The sequence below is a fragment of the Kogia breviceps genome, chromosome 18, assembly GCF_026419965.1.
Source record: "Kogia breviceps isolate mKogBre1 chromosome 18, mKogBre1 haplotype 1, whole genome shotgun sequence".
Classification (NCBI taxonomy): domain Eukaryota; kingdom Metazoa; phylum Chordata; class Mammalia; order Artiodactyla; family Physeteridae; genus Kogia; species Kogia breviceps.
Window position 1 is genome coordinate 45694799 of NC_081327.1, and position 23989 is coordinate 45718787.

Sequence of the window (23989 nt, forward strand, 5' to 3'; positions counted from 1 at the left end):
AGGAAAGAAGCAGCACAGAGACAGCATCACCACTCGGGACCCAGTGTCGCTGCAGTGGGCCGCCCTGCAAGCTCTGGAGAAAGTGTGCTTCCCCCATGCGGAAAACTGCACTCACAGTATGAAAGACACCTGCAGAGAATCCTTGTAACAACACAGGTACACATCGCTCTCTTTTCTATTTTATAAACACATTTCAATCACAAGACCACACAGAACAAAAATAGGAAGAAAAATCAACACTTGAAAATGCTTGCTAGAATTTTTAGAAAAACAATGTTTTTATATAATCTCAACCAGAAGTCCACGCATATCTGTATTCAATGCATAAATATTTACATATGCATATGTCCAAAAAAGAGCAGGATACAATCTTAACAATGTGTGCCACTGAAAAAAAAAAGCGATTTTTTATTCTTTATGTTTTTCCCTATTTTCCAAATCGAGTATTCTTTACTTTTATATCAGAGAAAAAATAGTTACCTAATTAATTGCTCAAAAAGAACACCAGAGATCTACTATACTGACAGGGAGTGACTGCTAAGATACTTTAAGTGAAAAAGGCAAGGTGCAATATACCAAGTATATAGTATCCAACCACCAAGGTTAAGAAAGTGGTGAGGGATCTGTTTGCACTGCGTGGAAGCTCTCTACACGGAGAGGCAGGACGCTGCTGCTTCTGGTCAAGCTGGCAGTGGGACTGGGTGGGCTCAGACGTGGGAAAGAGACTTCATCCTCTAGAATGGTGATTATGAAAAACCTGGGCAGTTGAACGTAAAGTGACTCATTTGTACACATATTCGTGGCATGTTAATGAATGACCACAATCAACTCAGAGAAACTGCCCAGAAAGCACTCAGTCTGAAAGAGAGCAGAGTGCCCCAAACAAGTGTTGTCTATTTATGATGTTTCCATATTAAGTTTTATCCCATAGAAACATTTTGAGGTCTCAACACATACAACTTTTCCTCCCACCTCAGCTCTTCCTGTTCTCATGCACGCTCCCTGCTCGGGAGGCTGAGGGCAGAGTGGAGTGTGCACAGGTACAATACCTTGTCTAACTTCACCCGAGACTCTCGTCCGCATTCCAGGGGTGTGGTGAGAGTGTTTAAATCCTGACCCCAGAAGGCAAAAAACTTTTCAATTCGGAGACTACGAAGAGCGTAATACCCAGCATTCCGGATTCCATATTTCTGTCCAACACTCATCACTTCGTTGTATACGTGCAGGGCGTACTAGAGGGAGAGACAAAAGGTCAGTAACCAGCAGACCTTCAGAATTAAACATGGAATCTGTCTGGCAGTGCCTGATGGCTGACACTGTTACCTGGACAAGGGAGAAGGTTGTCTACAATCCTTAGGAACCAAAGTGCTGCAGCCCAGGCTTCAGCTCCACAAAAGCAGCACCCGTATCTTTTTACTTCTCTAAAATGTCTAGGATCTCAGTATATAGCACTTATTAAATAACAACTCACAGAAGCTCTCTTACCACTCAGTAAACGACCAGTCTCGTAACTGCCTCTCCAACAGCCATGCATCCTCCACTGGCTTTGTTCTCTTGTGCCAGTTCCCTGAACTTGGTCCTTCCCTTATGCACTGGCCTATGCTGTGAAACTGGGGTTACACATAACTCTAGACATGCATGCACAACTCTCATTTGTCACACGGATTATGGCATATCTTAAGACACCTAGAGTGAGTCACAGGACCCCAAAAATCAGAGCTCTCCTACCCGTGTCCCACACTATCCAGTCTCTCATGCTGTTTTGTTCTTGGTTCCAGACACGTTTAAGTACCACATAACTTAAATGAACAAAAGTTTTCCAAATTGAAAGCAAATAATCTAAACATACTGTTAAGTCTAAAGCCCAACCACTACACTGTTTACTTTAAAAACTGTAAAACAGAAAACAAGACAGAGGAATGAGGAAGACAGATACTGTATAATCTCACTTATATGTGGGATCTTAAAAAAACAACATCTATTAAACAATAAAACCAAAATAGCAACTAAACTCATAGACCAAGAGATCAATTTGTGGTTACAGGTGGGGAGAGGAGGAAGGTGGTCAAAAGGTACAAACTTCCAGTTATAAGGTAAGTGCTAGGGATATAATGCACAACAGGATGACTAGGTGATACTGCTGTGTGATGCAGATGAAAATTAAGAGCAAATCCTGAGAGTTCTTCTCATCACAAGGAGAAAAAATTTTTTTTCTTTTTATTGTGTCTATATGAGATAATGGATGCTAGTAACTAAACTTACTGTGGTAATCATTTCACAATCTATGTAAGTCAATCCATTATCCTGCCCACCTTAATCTCATACAATGATGTATGTAAATTATATCAATAAAAAGGGGCGGAAAAAGACAAAAACAAAAATCTGCTTCATTGGTATCGCAATTCTTTATCCTGGTAATGTATGTTGCTCCATAAACTGCACTACTGCAGCTGAACAGGCACTGACTAAACAGACCACTGTGATCAAGACAACTTTAGATGGGAAAAGGGAGTCTGAGCTATTGGGTACAACACAGCCTGTGGTATGTGTGTAAGTGAAACGCTGCAGATAGCAAAGGTGGGTGCAGGAGACCATTGGAGACTGGCTAGGAAAGGAGAGTAAGAATGAGCTGTATCTTGGGTGGGTTCAGTGTCTCGAGCTGAATGCTCCATACCTGAATTAAGAAGAAGACAGAGGAGGAAAGATTTAAAGCAGGTGACTAGTCTTGGGCTAGAGAAGAGCAAAGCGAAAAGTGGGTCCCCACTACTTACTCATTTTCTCACTAGATGCCAGGGATTGAGTGTGAACAAACCAATCTGCTATCTGCCACCATGCTTTGGAAGGCAACTCCTCAGAGACAAGTATAAGCTTCTTGAGGACAACAGCCAGCTTGAAAAGAACCCAAGCAGTGCACAAATTACCTCTTGGACTCATGGAAAACCATAAAAATGGGACCAGCCCAGGAAAATTGGGTAGAAAACAGGGCTTCTCCCTCCTGATGGGCTTGGCTGATTAATGACCCAGGAGCAGGTGGTAACACCTGAATGACCATATGGCGCTTCAGTACAGGCAAAACAAATCAGCTACATGCATATCAACTCTTCTCAAATCATGAATAATCCCTTCACCTTAATATTGTTATAGTACTTCTGAGTGTGGAAAAGCAGACAAAATTTCACGGGCTGGTAAATCCACGCTTCATTGAATAATTAAAAGGAAACCTAACACCACGAGTAGTATGACTAATGTCAAGAACATGACGAGGCTGAAGATCACTGCTACTTGTCACAACTGGACCAGGGAAAGAAAATGCAGGAATACAAATTGTTAAGAAACAAAAACTATTGTTTGTGTATGGTAAGACTGAACCCTGGAAATTCCAGAGCATCAACTAAAAAACAGCTATAAACAGTAAGATAGTTTAGGAGGGAAACAGGTTAAAGCATTAATATACAGGGAAAAAAGCTTTCATAAATCAGAAGACACCAGAATAAAGACACCCTTCCCATTCACAACAGCAACACCACCAAAATATTATTCATATAAATTTAAGAAATGAATACCATCTACATGAAGAAAACTTCAAAATACCCCTGAAGGTCACCAAAAAAACCCACCCACATAAAGACAGGTATATTTTGATTGTTAAGATTCAACACATAAGAATGTCAATTCTTCCTAATTTACAAACGTAACGCAATCCAAAAACTCAGGGTGTTTGTTTTAACTAGATCATTATAAAAGTTTATAAGGAAAAATAAGGAAACAGGAATTATTCTTTTCCAGAGTTTTCCAAGCTATGACGGAGGATAAGCATTACCAAGTATTAAAATATACAACAAAGACTCAGTAATTAAAACTGTGATACTGGATACACAAATAGAATAAAAGTCCAGAAATAAACCTAAATATATATAGAAACTTAGTATGTGATAAAGGAAGAATCTCACATCAACTGGTCATCCATGTTAGAAAAAATAGTTTGATCCATAGCTCATAAAGTGTACCAAGAGACAGTGCAAAAGGTTGGAGCATTTAAATATGAAAAAACAAAACACACAAACCCATAAATAGCAACAAAACAAACTATAAAAGCACCAGAAGTGGAAAAATTTTTTAACTCTGGAGTGGGGAAGCCCCTACTACGTATTAAACTCTAGAAGCCACAAAAGATTCATCAAATCACCTACAAAAAAAAGTTTTTTCAACATACGAAACATTTCCAAAATAAAAAGTAAAATTTAGAAAACCATTCTGGGACTTCCCTGGTGGCAGAGTGGTTAAGAATTCACCTGCCAGGGGATATGGGTTCCATCCCTGGTCCGGGAAGATCCCACATGCCACAGAGCAACTAAAACCGTGTGCCACAACTACTGAGCCTGCACTCTAGAGCCCGTGAGCCACAACTACTGAGCCCACATGCCACAACTAGTGAAGCCTACGCGCCTAAAGCCTATGCTCCGCAACAAGAGAAGCCACCGCAATGAGAAGCCCACGCACCGCAATGAAGAGCAGCCCCCGCTCGTCACAACCAGAGATAGCCTGCGCCCAGCAACAAAGACCCAACGCAGCCTATATATATATATATATATATATATATATATATATATATATATATATATATAAAAACCCTTCTACGTGGCAAAACAAATCAAGACAAATGACAAACTGGAAAAAAAAAATTACCACTTAATAGTAAGGACTGGCTGGCTGATTCAGAGAATGCCTAGAAATTGGGGAAAAAGACCAATAATTCAATACAAAAATGGACAAAAGATACTGCCAGGACATTCATTCATGTAACATTTATTAAGCGTTTACTATGTGCCAAGTATTTCTCTAACTGCTGGGTATACAGAAGTTAAACAAGTATCCCTGCCTTTAGCAAACCTACATTTAAACAGGGGTAATGTGATGAACAAGATAAAGAAAATATATATTCTGAGACAGTGGTTAAGCACTCTTGAGAAAAATATAACAGGGAAGGAGGCTAGGGAGGAGGGGGCCAGAGGCTGCAACTTTAAATAAGGTATCTTCAAGAAGGTGAGGTGGGACTTCCCTGGTGGCCCAGTGGTTAAGAATCCGCCTGCCAATGCAGGGGACACGGGTTCGAGGCCTGGTCCAGGAAGATCCCACATGCTGTGGAGCAACTAAGCCCGTGCACCACAACTACTAAGCCTGCACTCTAGAGCCCATGAGCCACAACTACTGAAGCCTGCATGCCTAGAGCCTGTGCTCTGCAACAAGAGAAGCCACCACGATGAGAAGCCCGCGCACCACAACTAGAGAAAGCACGTGGGCAGCGACGAAGACCCAATGCAGCCAAAAGTAATAAACTTTAAAAAAAAAAAAAAAAAAAAAGTGAGGTGTGGGGACCTCCCTGGTGGTCCAGTGGTTAAGACTCCGTGCTTCCACTGCAGGGGACATGGGTTCAATCCCTGGTTGGGGAACTAAGATCCCACAGGCTGTGCGGCATGGCCGAAAAAATTTTTTTTTTTTTTTTTTGCGGTACGCGGGCCTCTCACTGTTGTGGCCAGCCGCGGACGTGGGATGTGGGATCTTCCCGGACCAGGGCACGAACCCGTGTCCCCTGCATCGGCAGGCGGACTCCCAACCACTGCGCCACCAGGGAAGCCCAATTTTTTTTTTTTTTTAATTACATAAAAAGGGCTTTCCTGGTGGTGCAGTGGTTGGGAGTCCGCCTGCCGATGCGGGGCATGCGGGTTCGTGCCCCAGTCCAGGGGGATCCCGCGTGCTGCAGAGCGGCTGGGCCCGTGGGCTGTGGCTGCTGGGCTTGCGTGTCCGGAACCTGTGCTCCACGGTGGGAGGGGCCACGGCAGTGAGAAGCCCGTGTACAGCAAAAAAAAAAAAAAAAAAAAAATTAAAAATTTTTTTTTAAAAAAGGTGAGGTGTGAATAAGACCTGAAGCAGGTGTGGCTGTGAGTGTGGGAGGCTCTACAGGGGGAAGGGATATGCCAAAGAAAGGGGAAGGGCACGTGGAAAGGGCCTGAGGCAGAAGCATGTCCAGCAAGGAGTGAGAGGCAAGAAGACAGGGTGAGATCAGGAGCACAGTGTGGAGAAGGGTTGGCCGAGCTGTGTGGGCCCTGCAGATGGGCTTTTACTCGGAGTGAGATGGGTTTTGAAAAGTAGCTTGATCTCTTGCATGAAACTGCACCCATCAGCCCAAAGTCTGACAATTCTGTGTGCTGGTACAAGCAATAAAGAAAAAGACACTCCTGTACACTGCAGAATTTTTTATAACAGCAAAGGACTAGAAACCCTATAAATGTCTATTAGTACCGGACTGGTCAAATAAATTACGATTCAACTATATAATGGCATACTATATCATTTTCATTAAAAAATAAAAAAAAAAAAAAAGGAAGCTCTTTCTCTTTGGGTACTGGAAGGGAAAAATCGCTAAATTGCTAAGTAAAAAAAATGATGATGAACAGCAGTAAGCCTCCATTTGTGTTTCTAAAAAAGAGGGTTATGAATACGTCTTTGAACTTGCTTCCATATGCACAGAAATCTCTGACATGATATAAACAATTATATCACTGGTGGTGGTAGGTGGGAACTAGTCGGGTGGCACTGAATACTTTTTGGAGGTTTTGATTTTTAGACCATGTAAATATATTACCTACACATAAAAGGTACATAACTTAGCTAAAAACGTTAAACTCTCTTGAACGCAGCCCACCTCAGCGACCACGGCGCTCTAACCCTGCCAGCACCCGTCCTCCCGTGGCTCTCACCTCTATAGGAATATAAAGCATGAATCCTGGCTCTCCCGTGTGAGTCATGCTCATCACCCGGATCCCATTTGCGTAGCCCACGCTCATCTCCTGCGGACACAAAGGGAGGTGGTTATCGTGGAAACTCGTTAGGGGAAGTGGGCCCCTCCGTGCTTGTTAGAGGAATGAACGCCTGAGGCAACCCCTCTCATTAGCTCTGTACCCTGCGTTGCACCCTAATGGAGATACATGTGAATGAAAATGTCTTCCTCAAGACAGTCTGTGTCCAGGCATTGGGGTCATTAGGAACAGAGCACAGCCTTTCCAATGCCTCTTCTCATGAACACCCCCAGTTCAGGAGTGCCAGCCAAGCTACTGGAGGGAAGTGGAGGCAAAGTCTTTGACAAGCATGAAATACTTCTTTTTACAAAGTCGTGCTAAAGATTTGTTTTAGTCAGAGACGCCGGGAGCAATGAAGACCAGGCAAATGTGTTCTCTGGCGGACCTGGCAGACGAGTCCTGGGTACCTGCCCCACAGAAGATGATGCCAGATGACAAAAGAACACTGTTCACCTGCTACCCTGGGGGAAGAGACTGGGCTTCTCACGTTCAAAACGTGTTTCCAGCAGCTCAGTTACCCACAAGGGGCCCCTGACTCAATCACCGTTCCTGCAATGGGAAGTGGTAAGCCCCAGACGGCCCTAAAGCAGACTGTTTCCACGAGCAGGCATAGCGCGGTACACTGCAGGCACACGCATGTGGATTACTTCTCAAGGAGCAAAGACTGTGCTGTGACAGGGTCTGCTGCCAGCTAACAGTTTCCTGTTGCTTTAACTGTGCCGTGGGGAACAAGGAGAGCTGTAAAATCACTTAAGAGGTGGATCCTAACTTCGGTTTGAACTTCCAAGAGCATCCCATCAGTAACTGTCCGGAGCTGCTCGTTACTTGTTTGGCATGGCTGCCAAAACATGTCTGTCTGGACCTCTAATCAGCCACTTCCCAGAGAGTGTGTTCAGTTATCCTTCCTTTTATTCAGTTACAATTTGTTTCACTCAGCTCTAGTTGCCAAGTATAAGAAAGAAAATTTATAAGAAAGAAAGAAAATTAAGTAAGTTGTTTAGGGATTCACCTAAACCATTTCTTACCTGAAGGTGCCACATACACAGAAGTTACTTTGTGTATGGAGAAGAGGAAGCACTGCATGGAGAGAAGGGACCTGACCTTGACTGGCATTTTTTTGGCATCCGCGTCATAACACTATAACTTAAAATCTTAATCCACCTCTACAGAAATTAATAAACCTATAGAACTGATATTCAGAGAAATTAGGTCTTCAAAGATACCAATGTTTATTAAACAAGAAGAACATGAAGACTGAAAAATAAAGAAATGGATTTACTAAGTCATTCTGTTTGCTTAATAAAAGTCAGAACACGCTTTGTGGGTATTAACACCATAGTGAGAATATGTAATTGCCATTTCTATAAAAGACATAGTCCCTGCTTATTTAAAAACTAGAACTTTACTAGTACCCACCTTGCAGAACAGACTTGGGAAATGGTCTGGAGTCATAGGTGCATAGGACAGCTCAGACAGCACATCCACAGCTCGAGGACCAATCAGATTGAGGGCTAAACGGAAAAGAACAAGAGATGTCTGGCAGCTCCAGGTGAATAGCTGAACCAATGGGAAAGGTCTGTTCTGGACTTGCTCACCTATGGCCAGGTCTGGGTGGCAAGACCATGAAAATGTCCGTTTGCTTAGGCAATCCTAGGGTGGACCTTGATTCTGGCAAATACACTTCTCCTGACAGGGCTGCTAAATGCTGCTACTGACTCCTGGCATCTGACAGCCTGGCTAGGGTGTTGCCTCTTCCTGGGTACAAAGGAAGACAAAACTCCACAGCCTCCTTTGCAACTAGACTGGGATCGTGAGGCCTGGGGATAGGAGCCCACTCCCAGGGCTGGCCAAAACCCCCCTGCACAATTCCTGTTCCCTGGGACTTCCCTGATAGTCCAGTGGCTAAGACTCCATGCTCCCAATGCAGGGGGCCCGGGTTCAATCCCTGGTCAGAGAACTAGATCCCACATGCCGCAACCAAGAAGTCCACATACCGCAACTAAAGATCCCGTGTGCCACAATGAAAATCCTGTATGCCTCAACTAAGACCCAGCACAGCCAAATAAATAAATTTTAAAAAACAAGAGAAAACAAAAACAATTCCCGTTTCCCTCCTCTTCCCAATGTGGCTACATGATGGAAAAAGCCCCAAACCCAAATCAGTACCAGGAGAGCCCTGAGGAGAGCTGCCCACCCAGCCTGGATTCTGTCACATTTACAACAGCACCTAAGCTAATTACATATCAAATACCCTTAAATGGACTAGAAAATAGGCTTGCTTCAATAAGCTTCTATAGTTTTCTAATCTGGTAGCAAGAAGGTAATCATATTTGCTACCACGATGAACTGAGGATGAGGGCCTGGTGGAGGCGAGGGGCAGGGGTCCACTGAGGATAGGGAGGGGTTAAAGCTGGAATCAGGTGGCAGAAGAGGAGGGGTTGCTCCCTGAGAAGACTGCTGAGGAAGAGAGAATACGGAAATGAAGTTATCTATCCTTAAAAAAATTTACTCATTAAAGAAAAAATAAAAACTAAGGGGAAATTTTGAAGAAAATACTACTTAGGTAGTAAATATAAAAATACTTTAATAATGAGTCACTCATTCATTCAACAAATATCTGCACTGATATGCTGGCCGTAGGGGATACAGCAGTAAACAAAACACAAAGAAACTGAAGCACTAACTCATTCACACCTCACTTACAAAAACATGGGGAAGCATTAGAGATCAATTTTCTGACCAGGAGCCTCTTCCAAAATTCTAATTCTGACACTCATTTTTGATTATCAGATATAGAGAAGGCAAATGGAGAAGACAGATTTGGATCAACTTCGATCAGCCGGCTTTTCCTCGCTCAGCTGACTGCAGAGGGCCCCCTTACCAGTGTATTTCCAGGTGACGTCCTCCAGAATCAGGTTGCTGTCTTCTGGCATGTATTTCTTAAGCCAGGCCCAACAGTGGACCTGTTGGTCGGTTGGAGAAATCATGAAGAAACTGAAAGTGAGACCCAAAAGTAATCAAAACCAGGCACCTGGAAAATGATCAGGAAGCAGTAAGTTCTCAGCTAGTTTCAAAGCAACAAACAGAATACTGCTGAATGATCTCTTAGCTTTTAGGGAAAGCCAACAGCACATACTTCTAGGATCTACCACATAATGACAAAACAGACGATTCTGGCTTTCTGCTAGTGCCAAGAAATTATACAGACCTACTAACATTAAGATAAGGCATTTTTCCTCAGTAGAGTAATTTTTCCACACCAAGTTTTACACAATCTGGTGGGTTTCCTTCTTTTTTTTCCTTCTGGTGATTGGTGTGCGTGTGCTGGGCCGCTAATGAACCGGCCGTGACTGAATGAAATGTCATTTTGTCCTCGGTGTTACTAGTCTCCTGGCGAGGTGAGCTGAGCGCTCGGCCCCGCCACAGCCATTGGGCGCAGGGCGTAGAGCGGCAGCCGGCTCACCTGCGCTTGCTCAGCCGTGCTACGCTGCAGTCATTTTCGTACCCTCCACCCTCGTTGAGCATGCCGGTATGCACGATGTGGCCCACGGGCACGTCGAGGTCATTGGAGAAGAGGTACTGGAGAATTTCTAATGCCTGATCCCCGGTGGACTGTAGGGTTAGGGAACGAAGCAGAGAGAACAAACATAAGAATCTCTGGCCGGTAATGCGGCCTGACAAGCAGTCACTTGCGGAGAAAATTCAATTAGCAACAGTATTTGCAGATTTGCTCCACTGCAACGAGCTCCAGAGAAAGCTAGCTACTGATTCTAGTGTCAAATAAGCCTCTGCAAGCAGATAAAGAACCAGAAACAAAGAGCTAAAAATTCCAGAAAATGTTATAATACAGGTGAAACACTAAAATATATCAGAGTTCTTAGTCTGCTTTGAAGTGATGTATGAAAAACAAGAGGCATTCAATAAATATACAAGTTTCCAAATCTGTTCTTTTGGTTCCCAAATACTTACTGTTATTTCAAACTTTGTGAAAGAGGACATGTCAATGACACACACGGCCTCCTTACAGCACTTGACTTCGGACTCTACAATCTCAAACCAGTCAGGCTTGTAAAAAGTCTTGCTCTGCTCCAAGGCCAACAGGTCTACAGGACAGAGAAAACCAAAGGAAGACAGAAAAGGAGTGGACTCGTACTGGTGAGTCTCCTTGATAGCTTAGTAGAGTATAATAGGTTTTTATTATTTATTCTCCTAGGAAGACAAACTAGCTATACACATTTAAAAACAAGGTTTATTATTCTTAAGACAAAAAACCAAAAAAAACAAATAGGAGAACGTGCCTTCTTACCCTTGTCTGGTGGCACAAAGTACTTTGGCCTCTCAAATCCATGTTTCTCCATCCACCTGGCTCCTTGTGCATCCAGCCGGTCATACAGAGGAGATGTGCGTAACTGCCTTCCTGTCTGGAAGTCCCAACGGGGAACCTTCAGATCGTAGAGCAGGGCTAGGAGAGAGAAGAGCAGTCTATGAAAGCCCAAGGCACAGAGCTAAGCACCAATATCCATGGGCCTCTGGAGTTGCTCCTATTCAAAAAAGCTTCCAGGCTGCTGTAGCCTCATTTGCCAAACAGTACGCAGCAGTGTGACACGGATGTTCCAGAAGAAAGGATCACATTGCAAGAGCTGGTAACGCCCCTCCACAGACTTATATAGCTGTGAGTCACATAACAACTCTAGATCTTTGTTTATAATTACTGTTCCAAATTAGCAGGTAGAAATAATGGGAGAAAGGTCAGAGTTCTAAACCTTGTAAGCTCCCAGCAGAGATGAAGGTTATGTCTACACGGGACACAGGTGGTTACAAAGTGTGAAAAAATGGCACCTGATTCTTTCCAGTGCCTGTGTCGTTGGAGTCTCAGACCTGTTACACACTTTTCCTAATATTTAGCCATTTCTGAAGCAAAAGGGCACACAGCATACCTTGATTTGGTGGTTCTGAAATCTGACAGATTGCAAAGTATTGTCCCAGTGACATTATTTACACAACAAAGGGAGGGTCAGAATTCATTTCTCCTAATGTCCAATCTGCAACAGTAATAAGTAAAATATCCAGAAAGAGTGTGATCTCTAGTGTCTTGCAGAGAGAAGACCGGACTTCACACCAGGCCAAACAAGAGGTACATCAGCGTCGGGGGAGACTGGGAGATGACAGAGAGGGAAACCAAGCTGGCGTCCTTATACTGTGACAGTCTCCTCTGGGCTTTAGGTTCTACTTTCCCTTTCCCCGTTTTCTATCATGCCTGCAACTTCCATCTCATGAGAATCAGAGGTGGCCACCAAAAGTACTGTATCATCAAGAGGCTCCAGCTAATTTACGATTTGCACAGCTTCCAAAGTAATGATGGATGTAGAAACCTAGACTCTTAACAGTTCAACACTGTAACCAAAATATTCACTAGAGAACTTAGCAGTTACACATACTGCTTCCAGGTCCTTAAACTCCCATGGATGTGAATTCTCTGCCACAGACCAAAAGTGAGCACACAGGTGTGAAAGGTCATCCAAAGGCCTCATTGCTAATGGAACCTCCAAATACTAAACCAACAGTCCAGCCTTAACCAAGAATGCTGGTCACAGCCAATGCACAATCTTAGTCCTGAGGATAACTATTCCTCAAATAGATATATTTTGTCAAGCCTGAAAATAGTTCCTCGGTATAGAAAAATGAAATTACAATCTGATTTCAATTCCTGATTCAAAAGCTATCTCTAAAGGGCTCACTGGAAAATAAAGCCAAGACAAAGTAGTAGCAAGTTAAAAGCGTCCAATCCTTCAAAGTCAGAGAGAAGCAAAAACGAGGACAAAGAGCAGGGATGTATGTTTGGTATTTACATGAGAAATGGTTTCCTATCTTGCTAGCATAGGATGGGTTAATGACGAGACTCACTCAAAGGAGCCTGAAGCTTTGAGACTAACCTGGCAAATTCTCTGCCTTGGAAAGCAAACCATGATCTCAAAGACCAAGTGGGGAGTGAGAGCATTCATTCTGACAGAGCACAGTGGAAAGGAGGAAATGCTGAGAATGTTCAAGAAGCTGCTGCCAGGAGTCTGACAGGAATCACCACCACCTGTATGTCCTAGTCCACTTTCCTGGTCCCGGAGGTAACTAAGACACAATACACTAAAGAAAATGTTCCATAAATATCATGTGGGCATAATGCCCCCAACACAGGGCTGAAACAGCCAAGCTCAGAAGCCCAACTTGAAGCAATTACTAAAGAACCATGGAAGGATCTGCCCCTCTGGATGCAGAACCAGTCAGGTGCCTGCAGCGACGGGCAACGGGGGTAAAGCCTCACTTACGCGTGACTTCCATGACACGGTGGCGCAGGAAGGTCCGGCTGCTCTGGAGGGCTCCAAAACGTTTCAGGTCCAGTTCCCAGACACTTTCTGAGGGATAGCCATGCACCATCCACTCAGCGAGGTACCTGTGTAGATGGGGGAAGACGCTGGGCCTCTCAGCACCGTGATACGCTCAGCGCTGTACTAGGAATCAAGCACCAACAGAATCAAAAGACTCTATCTTGTCAAGAATGGTTGAGCAATTCTGGGCAATTTCCTTAACTTCTGGAAGAAACAAAGTATATCCATCTACTGCTCTCACAAGACCGCTATGAGGATATGAGCTCTAATGATGATTCCCTAGAAAGTACAGAGATAAGCCACAACTATGAAGAAATAAGACTAAAATATACAGACAAATGTACTCCATACATCCAATGGGGATTTTTTTGTTTTTTGTTTTTTCCTGTAAAAAGTCACCTGAGGAGGTTATACAGTTATCTGGCCATATCGCCTTTGCTCCAAACATTTTTGGTAACTTCTACTCCATACCTGTCTTCAGAGCCATTCTACAATTCACTAAAGAACACTGGTTAATTAATAAAAAAAATTTTTAAAATTGTGGTAAAAAACACACAACATAAAATTTACCATCTTAACCATTTACAAGTGTATACTTCAGTGGTATTAAGCACTTTCACATTATCTGTAACTATCACCACCATCCACCTCCAGAATTCTTTTCATCAAACAAACTCTATATCCACTTAGCAGCCCCTCCCTACTCCCTCCTTACCCTAGCCCCTGGCAAGCACCATTCTACGTGAATTAGACTACTGTAAGTATTCTTTTTTTTTTTACACGGGCCTCTCACTGTTGTGGCCTCTCCTGTTGTGGAGCGCAGGCTCCAGACGCACAGGCTCAGCGGCCACGGCTCACAGGCCTAGCCGCTCCGTGGCATGTGGGATCTTCCCAGACCGGGGCACGAACCGGTGTCCCCTGCATTGGCAGGCAGACTCTCAACCACTGCACCACCAGGGAAGCCCTGTAAGTATTCATATGGGTGGAATTATACAGTATTTGCCCTTTCAACACTGGCTTAATTTTTAATTTATTTATTTTCGGCTGCGTTGGGTCTTCGTTGCTGCGTGCAGGCTTTTCTCTAGTTGCAGTGAGTGGGGGCTACTCTTTGTTGTGGTGCACATGCTTCTCACTGCGGTGACTTCTCTTGTTGCGGAGCACAGGCTCTAGGCATGCGGGCTTCAGTAGTTGTGGCACGCGGGCTCAGTAGTTGTGGCACGTAGGCTCTAGAGTGCAGGCTCAGTAGTTGTGGCGCACGGGCTTAGTTGCTCTGCGGCATGTGGGATCTTCCCGGACCAGGGCTCGAACCCGTGTCCCCTGCATTGGCAGGCAGATTCTTAACCACTGTGTTACCAAGGAAGTCGCTTGCTTAATTTTTATAAGTACCAAATTTGAAAATAAAAACTTGTGTGATCAGCATGATCTTCAACTTCACTCACCACACTTGGCTATTTCCAAACTCAAATACATATTCAAAGGACCAACATTTGTTATGACTGTAGTACAGAAGAACATCCCACTGGCTCCAAGGCTAACTCCAAAAGAGGAGTTCCAAAAACATTCTGTACAATGACATGTCTGGAACATGGGGAGAGCCTCCCGTGGCAAGTACTTTCAAGGGGACAACTCTCTCATGACATGTGTCTTCCTCTTATTAAGAACACACTGGATTAGGTGTATCACAAACCCTATGAACCAGAAGTAATTCCAGAAAGGAAGAAGCCTCGCAAGCCGAACCTGAGTGGGAAACACTTACCTTCCAGCTCCTCCACCAAACGAAAGGCCAGCAGAGTTCATTCCCGCCAGGACGAAGTAGCCCCGCACTGAAGGGGACTCGCCCATGATGCACCTCATGTCCGGGGTGAAGGTCTCGGGGCAATTCACCAACTTCATGATCTCCAGAGTCTCCAGTTCTGGCATCCTACGCAGCAGGGAACTCAACAGGGGCTCTGAGTAACAGAAACAGACCCAAACACAGTCCTCAGCTTTCGGGGATTCAAAACTCCCTACCCCTTACACTTTTCTGTTCCCTCTCCTTTCAGAAAATGTCTTGTGGAGGTTTTCTAAGATGAGCCAACTAGGCCATCTATCAGAAGCAGAAGCCTCGGGGGGAAGTATGGGACATTCCTACAGAGTTCTTGGCATAAAGACAGAGAAAAAAGACACTCTTTAGAAGGGAAAGAAGCTCTGGAAGAGTAAATACTACATCTGGCTATAGAATCTCAAAAGGGATCAGGACTCAGGGAAAAGCTCTTAAATGACCCCCAAAGAGATGTGTAATAAAAGGCAATGTTTCCCTAAGTTGGAACAGCTGCAAAAGACAGATCCTCAGCCTATTTTAAGTTAAGTCCATTGTCAGGGAATGATCCAGTGGGACAGTGGTAAAGATGAAGCCAGACTGAAGCTGGCTGGTAGGTACATGGGATTTCTTTATATTATTCTCTTCACTTTTAAAAGTTTGAAATTTCCTCAATTTTTTTTTTTTTTTTTTTTTGCGGTACGTGGGCCTCTCACCGCTGTGGCCTCTCCCGTTATGGAGCACAGGCTCCAGACACACAGGCTCAGCGGCCATGGCTCACGGGCCCAGCCGCCCCACAGCATGTGGGATCCTTCCGGACTGGGGCATGAACCTGTGCCCCCTGCACCGGCAGGTGAACTCCCAAACACTGTGCCACCAGGGAAGCCCTGAAATTTCCTCAATTTAAAGAAAAAAAAATTTTAAGTCGAAGTGGAAGGAAGGACACTCTTCACTACAGACCCTTTCATATGTTTTGAATTTGGAACCATGTGACTGTATTACCTATTCGATAAATTAAATTAAAATTATTTAAAAATTGAATAAAAGAACATATTAATGAAACTATTTTGCTTCTTAAAATTCTCTTCAATTTTAAATGAAGTCCTATCAAAAGAAGGTTTCCTCCCAGCCTAAAACTTCAGCAATGATTTCAGGCAAATAAGCGATAAGGCGAACGTCCCTTAACCCAAGATTTAAAATTTAGGTCCCTGAATCTGCTCACCAATAACTGTATGCTTAGATCAGATGAACTCTGTAGACTGTCCTCTGTAACCACCAAAAGGGGTTGTTACAAAGATCAAATAAGGGGCTTCCCTGGTGGCGCAGTGGTTGAGAGTCCGCCTGCCGATGCAGAGGACGCGGGTTCGTGCCCCGGTATGGGAAGATCCCACGTGCCGCGGAGCGGCTGGGTCCGTGAGCCATGGCCACTGAGCCTGCGCGTCCGGAGCCTGTGCCCCGCAACGGGAGAGGCCACAACAGTGAGAGGCCCGCGTATCGCAAAAAAAAAAAAAAAAAAAAAAAAAAAAAAAGATCAAATAAGGAGCTACAGGTATACCTTGGTTCAGTTCTAGACCACCGCAATAAAGTGAATATCGCAATATAGCGAGTCACATGACTTTTTTGGTTTCTCAGTACATATAAAAATTTTGTTCACACTATACTATAGTGTACTGTATGTACAATAGCATTATGTCTAAAAAACAATGTACATAACCCAAAACAATGTAAATTAAAAACTATTTGGCTAGATATGCAAACAACCTAAGTGTTCATCAACGGATGGCTAAAGAAGGTGTGTGTGTGTGTGTGTGTGTGTGTGCGTGTGTGCGCACACACACACACACAATGGAATACTACTCAGCTCTTAAAAAACAACTTCTTCCATTTGCAATAACATGGATGGACTTGAAGGGTATTATGCTTAGTGAAACGAGTCAGAGAAAGACAAACACTGTATGTTATCACTTACATGTGGACTCTAAAAAAGAAAAACTAGTGAATGTAACAAAAAAGAAACAGACTCACAGATACAAAGAACAAACTAGTGGTTATTGTTGGGGAGAGGGAAAAGGGGAGGGACAAGATAGGGGTAGGGAATCAAGAAGTACAAACTACTATGTATAAAAAAATAAGCTACAAGGATGTATTGTACAACATAGAATGTAGTCAATATTTTATAAAAACGATTAGTGGAACATAACCTTTAAAAATTGTGAATCACTACATTGTACGTATGAAACTTGTATACTGTACATCAATTATACCTCAAAAAAATGATCATTTAAAAAAATTTTCTTAGACTTCAGTGTATTATTAAAAGCTACTAAGAAAAGTAAAAAAAAAAAACCAAAAAAAACCTTTACTGCTAAAATATGCTAATCATCATCTGAGCCTTCAGCAAATCATATCTTTTGCAACAGTAACAACAAAAAGCACTGATCACAGATTCCCGTAACAACCATAACAATTAAAAAGCTTGAAATATTGTTAGAATTACCAAAACGTGCCAGAGACACAAAGTGAGAAAATGCTGTTGGAAAATAGTCCCAACAGACTTGTTCAACACAAACTTCAGTCTATAAAAAACTCAGTATCATACAGCAGAGTTTGGCATGACACTCAATCAACTATACTTCAAAAAAAACACTGAAAAACGAAACCAAAAAAAACCCCAGTATGTGCGAAGCACAATAAAATGAGGTATGCCTGTGTTCCTCAAAAGGCTTTAAAGTGTAACATCTTAGACAAATATAAGGCAATCTTGTTAGAATCTAGTTCACACACCAAAGTGATCCCAGTCTTCCTGTAGATTCTGAATCTCCAGCTGGTTCTTGCCCTCAGTGAAAATTGGTTTTGGGTTCTTCTCAAAGCCCCCAGACAGGATGCCACCCTGCCAGTTCCGAATATAAATTCTTCCATCGGCATCCACAATAGCTGAGCAAGAGAAATGACAAAGGGGTGGTGGGTAGAGGAGAAGACAGGGTTGAGAGGCAAGCCAGTTGTCTAAATGGACAGAAAAAGCAGCAAAACAAAAACACCCAAAATTGGACTTATTAACCAAACAGCATTCAGTGAACACAGGCATTCAGTAGCTTTAAAATACTGTTCCCGGTCATGGGGGAGGATCCTCCCTCTCAGATTTACGGTGGAGACTGTTTCTCAGACTATCCCTAACCACATCACTTACCTAGAAGCTTTGACTAGTTCTCAGAATCAAACTGCTTAACTGCCACTGCGCCGTGTGAAAGCCAGAGAGCAGGGGGGACTGTGGGGCCCACTCCCGGGATGAAGGCCTCCAAGTAGTGTCAGACCCTCCCTATAGCGCTGGGAGTCTCTGAACAGCCCGAGTTTATAGCTCACCTGTGACATCCCACAACGTGTAGCATTAAGTCAAGAACTCTAGGTTACATTCCAAACACTCTCAGTTTAGACCTCTGTTTGGGACTACCCGTTAGCTTGCAAACAAACAAAACTGCTTAAGTGCAATGCCCACTTTGGCCACCCTTTCATAAAGAGTTATTAAAGTCAAGTTAGAGTGGGGTCCACCTCCCTGTACCATGCTCCAGAAAAGAAACAAAAGGAAAAGACTCTTCCGGGCGCAGTCTGTCCTTAGCAGAAAGCCTTCCTTTGCAGAGGACAGAACAGGGGCAAGGAAACAAGATTAAAAACAAAGTGCAAGTCCTCACTTGGTGTGTTGCTCTGCAGAGGGGTCTCCCAGGGGCGAGTCAGAAGGTAGAAGTGTTCGCAGGCATGTAACGGGATACTAACCGGCTCCTCGTTGGACAGACCCAGCTCGTATGCCCACTACAAACGGACAGATTGATTTGTGGGTGGAAGAGGAACAGAAAGACAAATGAGCAAGTGCAGCCTCTTGAAAAGAGTTTAATTTTCAAGTGGCTTCTGTGCGCTCTTGCCTCCACGTCAGCTGTGGGAAGCCAAGTTCCAGCCTGCTTTAGTTCAGTTACTGGACGGTGAGCAACACTGCACCCTTCAAACCGCAAAGTCTGCTTTCCGAGCAGAGCAAGACAGATTTACCAGCTCGTGAAAGGAGCTTGTGGGGAGCAAGTGAGGCCCTTCTAACAAAACGCCTGGCCTCAACTACAAACCCCAAATACCAATCATAAAGAACTCCACATGGCAGCAAGTACTCCTAGGTCCCCTTAAGACTGTGGAGTGGGAGGCAAGAGACCAATATGCCTTCAAAGCAGCAACAGTTTAGTGTCCTGGAAACTGAATCCACACTCCTGACACAATAAAACAGCCTAATACTCATCTGCTGGGTGGTAGGATGAAATGAAACACCACAGACAGACCTGACGCCAAGGACTGATTTCTGTCAATGCCCAACTCTCTCCTGGCTTTCCTGACCAGGACAGCGCCAATTAGCCAGGGGGGAGGAAGGAAAAGGTCACCCAGGCTTCTATTTGAGGAATAAGAACAGGCTTCCGATTTGGAGTGAGAGAATTCTGAGTTTTCCTGTCCAAACAAGAAACAGTGTGGTCCCTGACATCTGCTTAGTCCATCACAATATTAACTGTACGTCTGTACCACCCGCCCCCCCAAAATCCTGGAGACAAAAGTTAAATAAGAAAAGCAGTGACCCAGTATTGTCGCTAACCTACCTGACCAGCACAGTTGACAAAATAGTGGCACTGGATCTGTCCTTTATCAGTCTCCACACTGGTGACTTGACCTTTCGTCACCATAACATGAAGAATACTTGTCCGGTCATAGATCTGAACACCTGTTGCAAGGTAAACAAAGAGTTGGGGCATCATCATCTGATGTTTCAGAATTAGGCATCTGCAGCAGACTCTCAACAAACACGGAAGAGGCCAGGTCGATGCTGGCCTTTAATTTTAAAAACCAAAAAACTTCTGGAACCGCATCCTGAGACTGTGTAAATGGACCTTTCCCAAGACTGAAAATACCAGGCCAACTGAAAAAACTGACTTTAGTATGTAATCAAATTCCAGGAATCATGGGAATTCCCTGGTGGTCCAGTGTTTAGGGCTCCGCACTTCCATTGCAGGGGGCACGGGTTTGATCCCTGGTCAGGGACATAAGGTCCCACATGCCACACAGCGTGGCCAAAAAAAAAAAAATTCCAGGGATCATAAAAGGGGTAGGAGAGAAAAAGTGCCATAGGGCATCCTTGAATCCTAATCTACGTACATCATGAATCAGTTCATCCAAAGTGTATAACACCATGGACACTGATCAGTCTTCCCCCCATTCATTCCAACAACAGGATATGATCCAGGCTGTGGATTACATCCCCAAGGTGTGTTTCAACCTTAGAGCTTCTCAAGTCCTGTGGGGGAGAAAATGCCCTTAAATCTGAAGTGCTTTAAGCAGGACTAAAAGCAGTTCCTTGGAACTTAATAAGAAAAATGTGGCCCTGAGGAAAAATATTTATTAACAAATACTATATTAAGACAAAAATTCTAGGAGCCAGGAGCCAGTGTCCCAATATGGAAGTTGGCTGGTGTTCCTGCCTACTGAGAGATGCTTTCTTAGACGACCTCTTCCTTCCTAACCCCAAAACCTGCTTACCATTTTGGGAGGCAGCACTTGCCAGGGCAAGAGCCACATCAGCAGAGGACACCACTGCATCCTCGGGGACATGCATGGCCCCCACCAGGTCGTGCACATTGAGGAGAGGGTGAAGTTCGGCCACTTTCTTGGGGGAGATGATCTCGGAGGGGATGCCTATAACACTGCCACAGAACACAGGGGGACAATGACATTCACTGCCCTCTGGCAGAGGTCAGTTGACAGTAAAGGCAGGACAGGCTTCTAGCCTCATACGTACTTCAGCCTTGAATTGATGCGTTTCAGGGAGATCAGCCGGTCCTGAGTTTGGGCCAGAAAGATCGAGCCTGTCCTTATGTAACCTGGAAGAAAAAACAGCCCAAACTGAGACAGACCAGGCCAAATGCAGGGAGGCAGAGTGGCAAGCCCACCAGACTGTAAAGTGGGAGACCCGTGATGAGTCCTGGGCTGCCACCTCCCAATCATTCTCAGCTCACAGTTTTGTGAGGATCAAATGAGTTTAATGTACATAAAATCACTTTTACACTAGAAATGAAGGACACCATTGCTGAACAAACCTTTTTTTTGGGGGGGGGTGGCGAGAAGTAACTGTGACCCATCAATTCTTCACTCCTTTATTTAATTATAATTAGACCCTTTCTCCTCCTATTGTTGGTGGGAGAGTAACGCTTGGTGAAGGCCACTCAGCACATCTTCCGCCTCAGTACAGCCAGCAGGCCTGTGACCTAAGCTCAGCCAATCGGATCCTCCTGGAATACTGAGTCTTGAGCAAGGAGGGGAATGGCTGGACGTCCCTCATCTCAGGAGCAAGCAGCATCCTGGCCACATGATTCCTGTTCCAGCTGAGGGACTGGCTGCTGTTGGGTCCCTACAACCTGGCCTCCACCTTGCCTCCAGCTGGCAGCCTCCTGCCAACTCTACAGGCCCCAGTGGCCTTCCAACAAACTCCTTTTGCCCAAGTTAGCCACGGTCAATTCCTGTTGTTTGCAATCAATGTACTGGATACGACCACTATTACACCTGAGTCAATGACAATCCTCCCAGAATGCAATGAGTCTTAGCTCTTATGAAGAGAAACCTGAATCAATCAAGTGTCTTTTTAAAAAGGAAATACAGTCAAGATAATTTAAATATTTTATTGTTCCTTCTGAAATCATCAGATAAATATTCCCTTCGCTGACATGACAAGATTGCCAAGTTCAGAAAACTGAAATTTCAGAGCCTGATTTTATAAGTAGTAAATTTATCCTCAATATATTTACTCTTTTGCTCAATCCTGGGGTACACAGAAAGCAGAACTGTCCATACCACTGTGAAACATAAACTTGCTAATTAGTGGTCAATGTTTGTTCACATTTCCTTTTGCCTTTGACTGAAGGTAGAGTCTAAATACTGTGAGCAGAAGTCCCTGGGTTTGTTCTTTTTTCCTCCTATAGTAAAGTTGTTATTCATATGAAATGCAACTAGATTATTTCTGATAGTGTTCCACTGAACGTTCCCCCCTTTTCCTGATGGTTTTATTCTATATTTGAATATGCAAAATGTTTACATCATTCTAAAAGTCAAAACTACACAAAGTCAGGCCAGAAATACCACTACCCCCCCAGGCCCCCACCCTGCACCCTGTTTCCCACCTACCCTGGGAGGTAACCAACCTCAGTACTTTCCGGTTTAATCCTTCCTATGTTTCTTTCTTTGCAAAATTAAGTATACATTTGCATATTTCCTTATTTCTTCTTACATAAAAGTAGCACATTTTATATACTTTTTTTTTTTTTTTTTTTTGCGGTACACGGGCCTCCTGCTGTTGTGGCCTCTCCCGTTGCAGAGCACAGGCTCCGGTCACGCAGGCCCAGCGGCTATGGCTCACGGGCCCAGCCGCTCCACGGCATGTGGGATCCTCCCGGACCGGGGCACGAACCCGTGTCCCCTGCATCCGCAGGCGGATTCTCAACCACTGCGCCACCAGGGAAGCCCCCTTATATACTTTTTAACACCTTGTTTTTCTCATTTAACAATTATCACAGAGATCACTCCATAGCAGTTCACAGACATCTTCCTCCTTTTTACATCTACCTAATAATCCTTTGTGGGGATGTTCCATTTTATTTTACCAATCTCATACATGTATATTTTTGTACAAGATGTTCTTAAGTGGAAAAAACAAAGTACATAATATGCTTAATACAATCTCATTTGGGTTAAAAAAAAAATTAGACCTGTATATACATACAAATTAACCACAGACTAGTAACCTTCTGGTGGGTATTCAGTGGGGAGGATCACTTTTTCTTTTTAGATTTCTGTATTGTTCACATTTATTATAATGAGTATATAACTTATTACATATGTTTAAACCTTTTTAAAAAGTTCCTTCTAACCCACAAAGTAATTTTTAAAAATTGATTTGTCACCGACTTGGTAAATTAATGGTTTAATCTACCTGCATCTAGGTTTTTCATCTGTTAAAGAATGATCTGGGCTTCCCTGGTGGTGCAGTGGTTAAGAATCTGCCTGCCAATGCAGGCGACATGGGGTCAAGCCCTGGTCCAGGAAGATCCCACATGCCACGAAGCAACTAAGCCCGTGTGCCTGCGAGCCACAACTACTGAGCCCCCATGCCACAACTACTGAAGCCCGCGCACCTAGAGCCCGTGCTCTACAAGAGAAGCCACCGTAATGAGAAACCCATGCACTGCGACGAAGATTAGCCCCCGCTTGCTGCAACTAGAGAAAGCCCGCGCACAGCAACGAAGACCCAATGCAGCCAAAAATAAATAAGTAAAATAAATAAATTTTTTAAAAAAGAATGATCCTTCCTTATTATAAGATCAAATAATATGTGCAATATGTTCAAAGATTATTAAAACTTTTAGATTATCATGTTCAATCACTTGACAAAAATTACATCATGTGCAAAAGAAGCACTGCAGAAACTAGTATCTGCATAATGAGGACCCGTGGAGTGACCCAGTAATTGAGAGTAGAAAGCAGTTAACATACACCTCACATGAATGAACTATTTTCAGAGGATTAGCTTATTATATGTTATCATCAAATCTACATTGTACACATGTCACTTATTTAATATCTCAAAGCAGTCCACTGAATGACAGCAGTCATTGGAATGCACAACTGTACATTCTGCTGGACAACAGAATTCTCTAGCAGGGAAGTCCCTACATCATATTTCACTGCATCACTGGTGAACTACAATGGGGGTGACAGATTGAGGGGGATGCCCTTACTCTCTGTTGCCTGACTTCCTCACTGCCCCACAGATATCAAAGAGAGATCAGGCCCAATAAAGGATTCCAGCCAGCGACCTCAAACAAAAGCTAGACTAACTTACAGAAAAGAAGCCCTGATTCCTCTGGAATCTAACCAGCTGAGCCATG

The 23989-nt window shown here is 43.8% G+C and overlaps 2 protein-coding genes across 17 annotated transcripts in view; one reads left to right on the top strand and one right to left on the bottom strand.

The window, feature by feature from the left end:
- The window catches only part of LOC131745573 (pyruvate dehydrogenase phosphatase regulatory subunit, mitochondrial-like), a 62403-nt gene extending 39049 nt beyond the window's left edge, over positions 1–23354 (top strand). For 2 of the 11 annotated variants that reach the window (XM_067019568.1, XM_067019570.1), the window contains exons 5-6: positions 3–156; positions 6699–8142. In XM_067019568.1, the coding sequence (XP_066875669.1) occupies positions 3–148 (146 nt within the window). In that variant the 3' untranslated portion in view covers positions 149–156; positions 6699–8142. Of the gene's footprint in view, positions 1–2; positions 392–2786; positions 4507–6698; positions 8143–9647; positions 10153–23044 lie in introns of those variants that run through there. The other 9 variants (XM_067019573.1, XM_067019575.1, XM_067019569.1 and 6 more) reach the window with 8 other exon arrangements.
- LOC131745565 (pyruvate dehydrogenase phosphatase regulatory subunit, mitochondrial) overlaps positions 1–23989 on the bottom strand; it is a 40575-nt gene that overhangs the window by 4783 nt on the left and 11803 nt on the right. For 2 of the 6 annotated variants that reach the window (XM_059046079.2, XM_067019564.1), the window contains 14 exons: positions 20851–20932; positions 20592–20755; positions 19658–19779; positions 18722–18839; positions 17820–17969; positions 14994–15186; positions 13178–13302; positions 11164–11319; positions 10827–10960; positions 10321–10469; positions 9739–9851; positions 8274–8368; positions 6759–6848; positions 1050–1232 (listed from right to left, as the gene is read on the bottom strand). In XM_059046079.2, the coding sequence (XP_058902062.1) occupies positions 1050–1232; positions 6759–6848; positions 8274–8368; positions 9739–9851; positions 10321–10469; positions 10827–10960; positions 11164–11319; positions 13178–13302; positions 14994–15186; positions 17820–17969; positions 18722–18839; positions 19658–19779; positions 20592–20755; positions 20851–20932 (1874 nt within the window). Of the gene's footprint in view, positions 1–1049; positions 1233–2340; positions 2675–2769; positions 2890–4686; positions 4727–6758; positions 6849–8273; positions 8369–9738; positions 9852–10320; positions 10470–10826; positions 10961–11163; positions 11320–13177; positions 13303–14993; positions 15187–17819; positions 17970–18721; positions 18840–19657; positions 19780–20591; positions 20756–20850; positions 20933–23989 lie in introns of those variants that run through there. The other 4 variants (XR_010837808.1, XM_067019565.1, XM_067019566.1 and 1 more) reach the window with 4 other exon arrangements.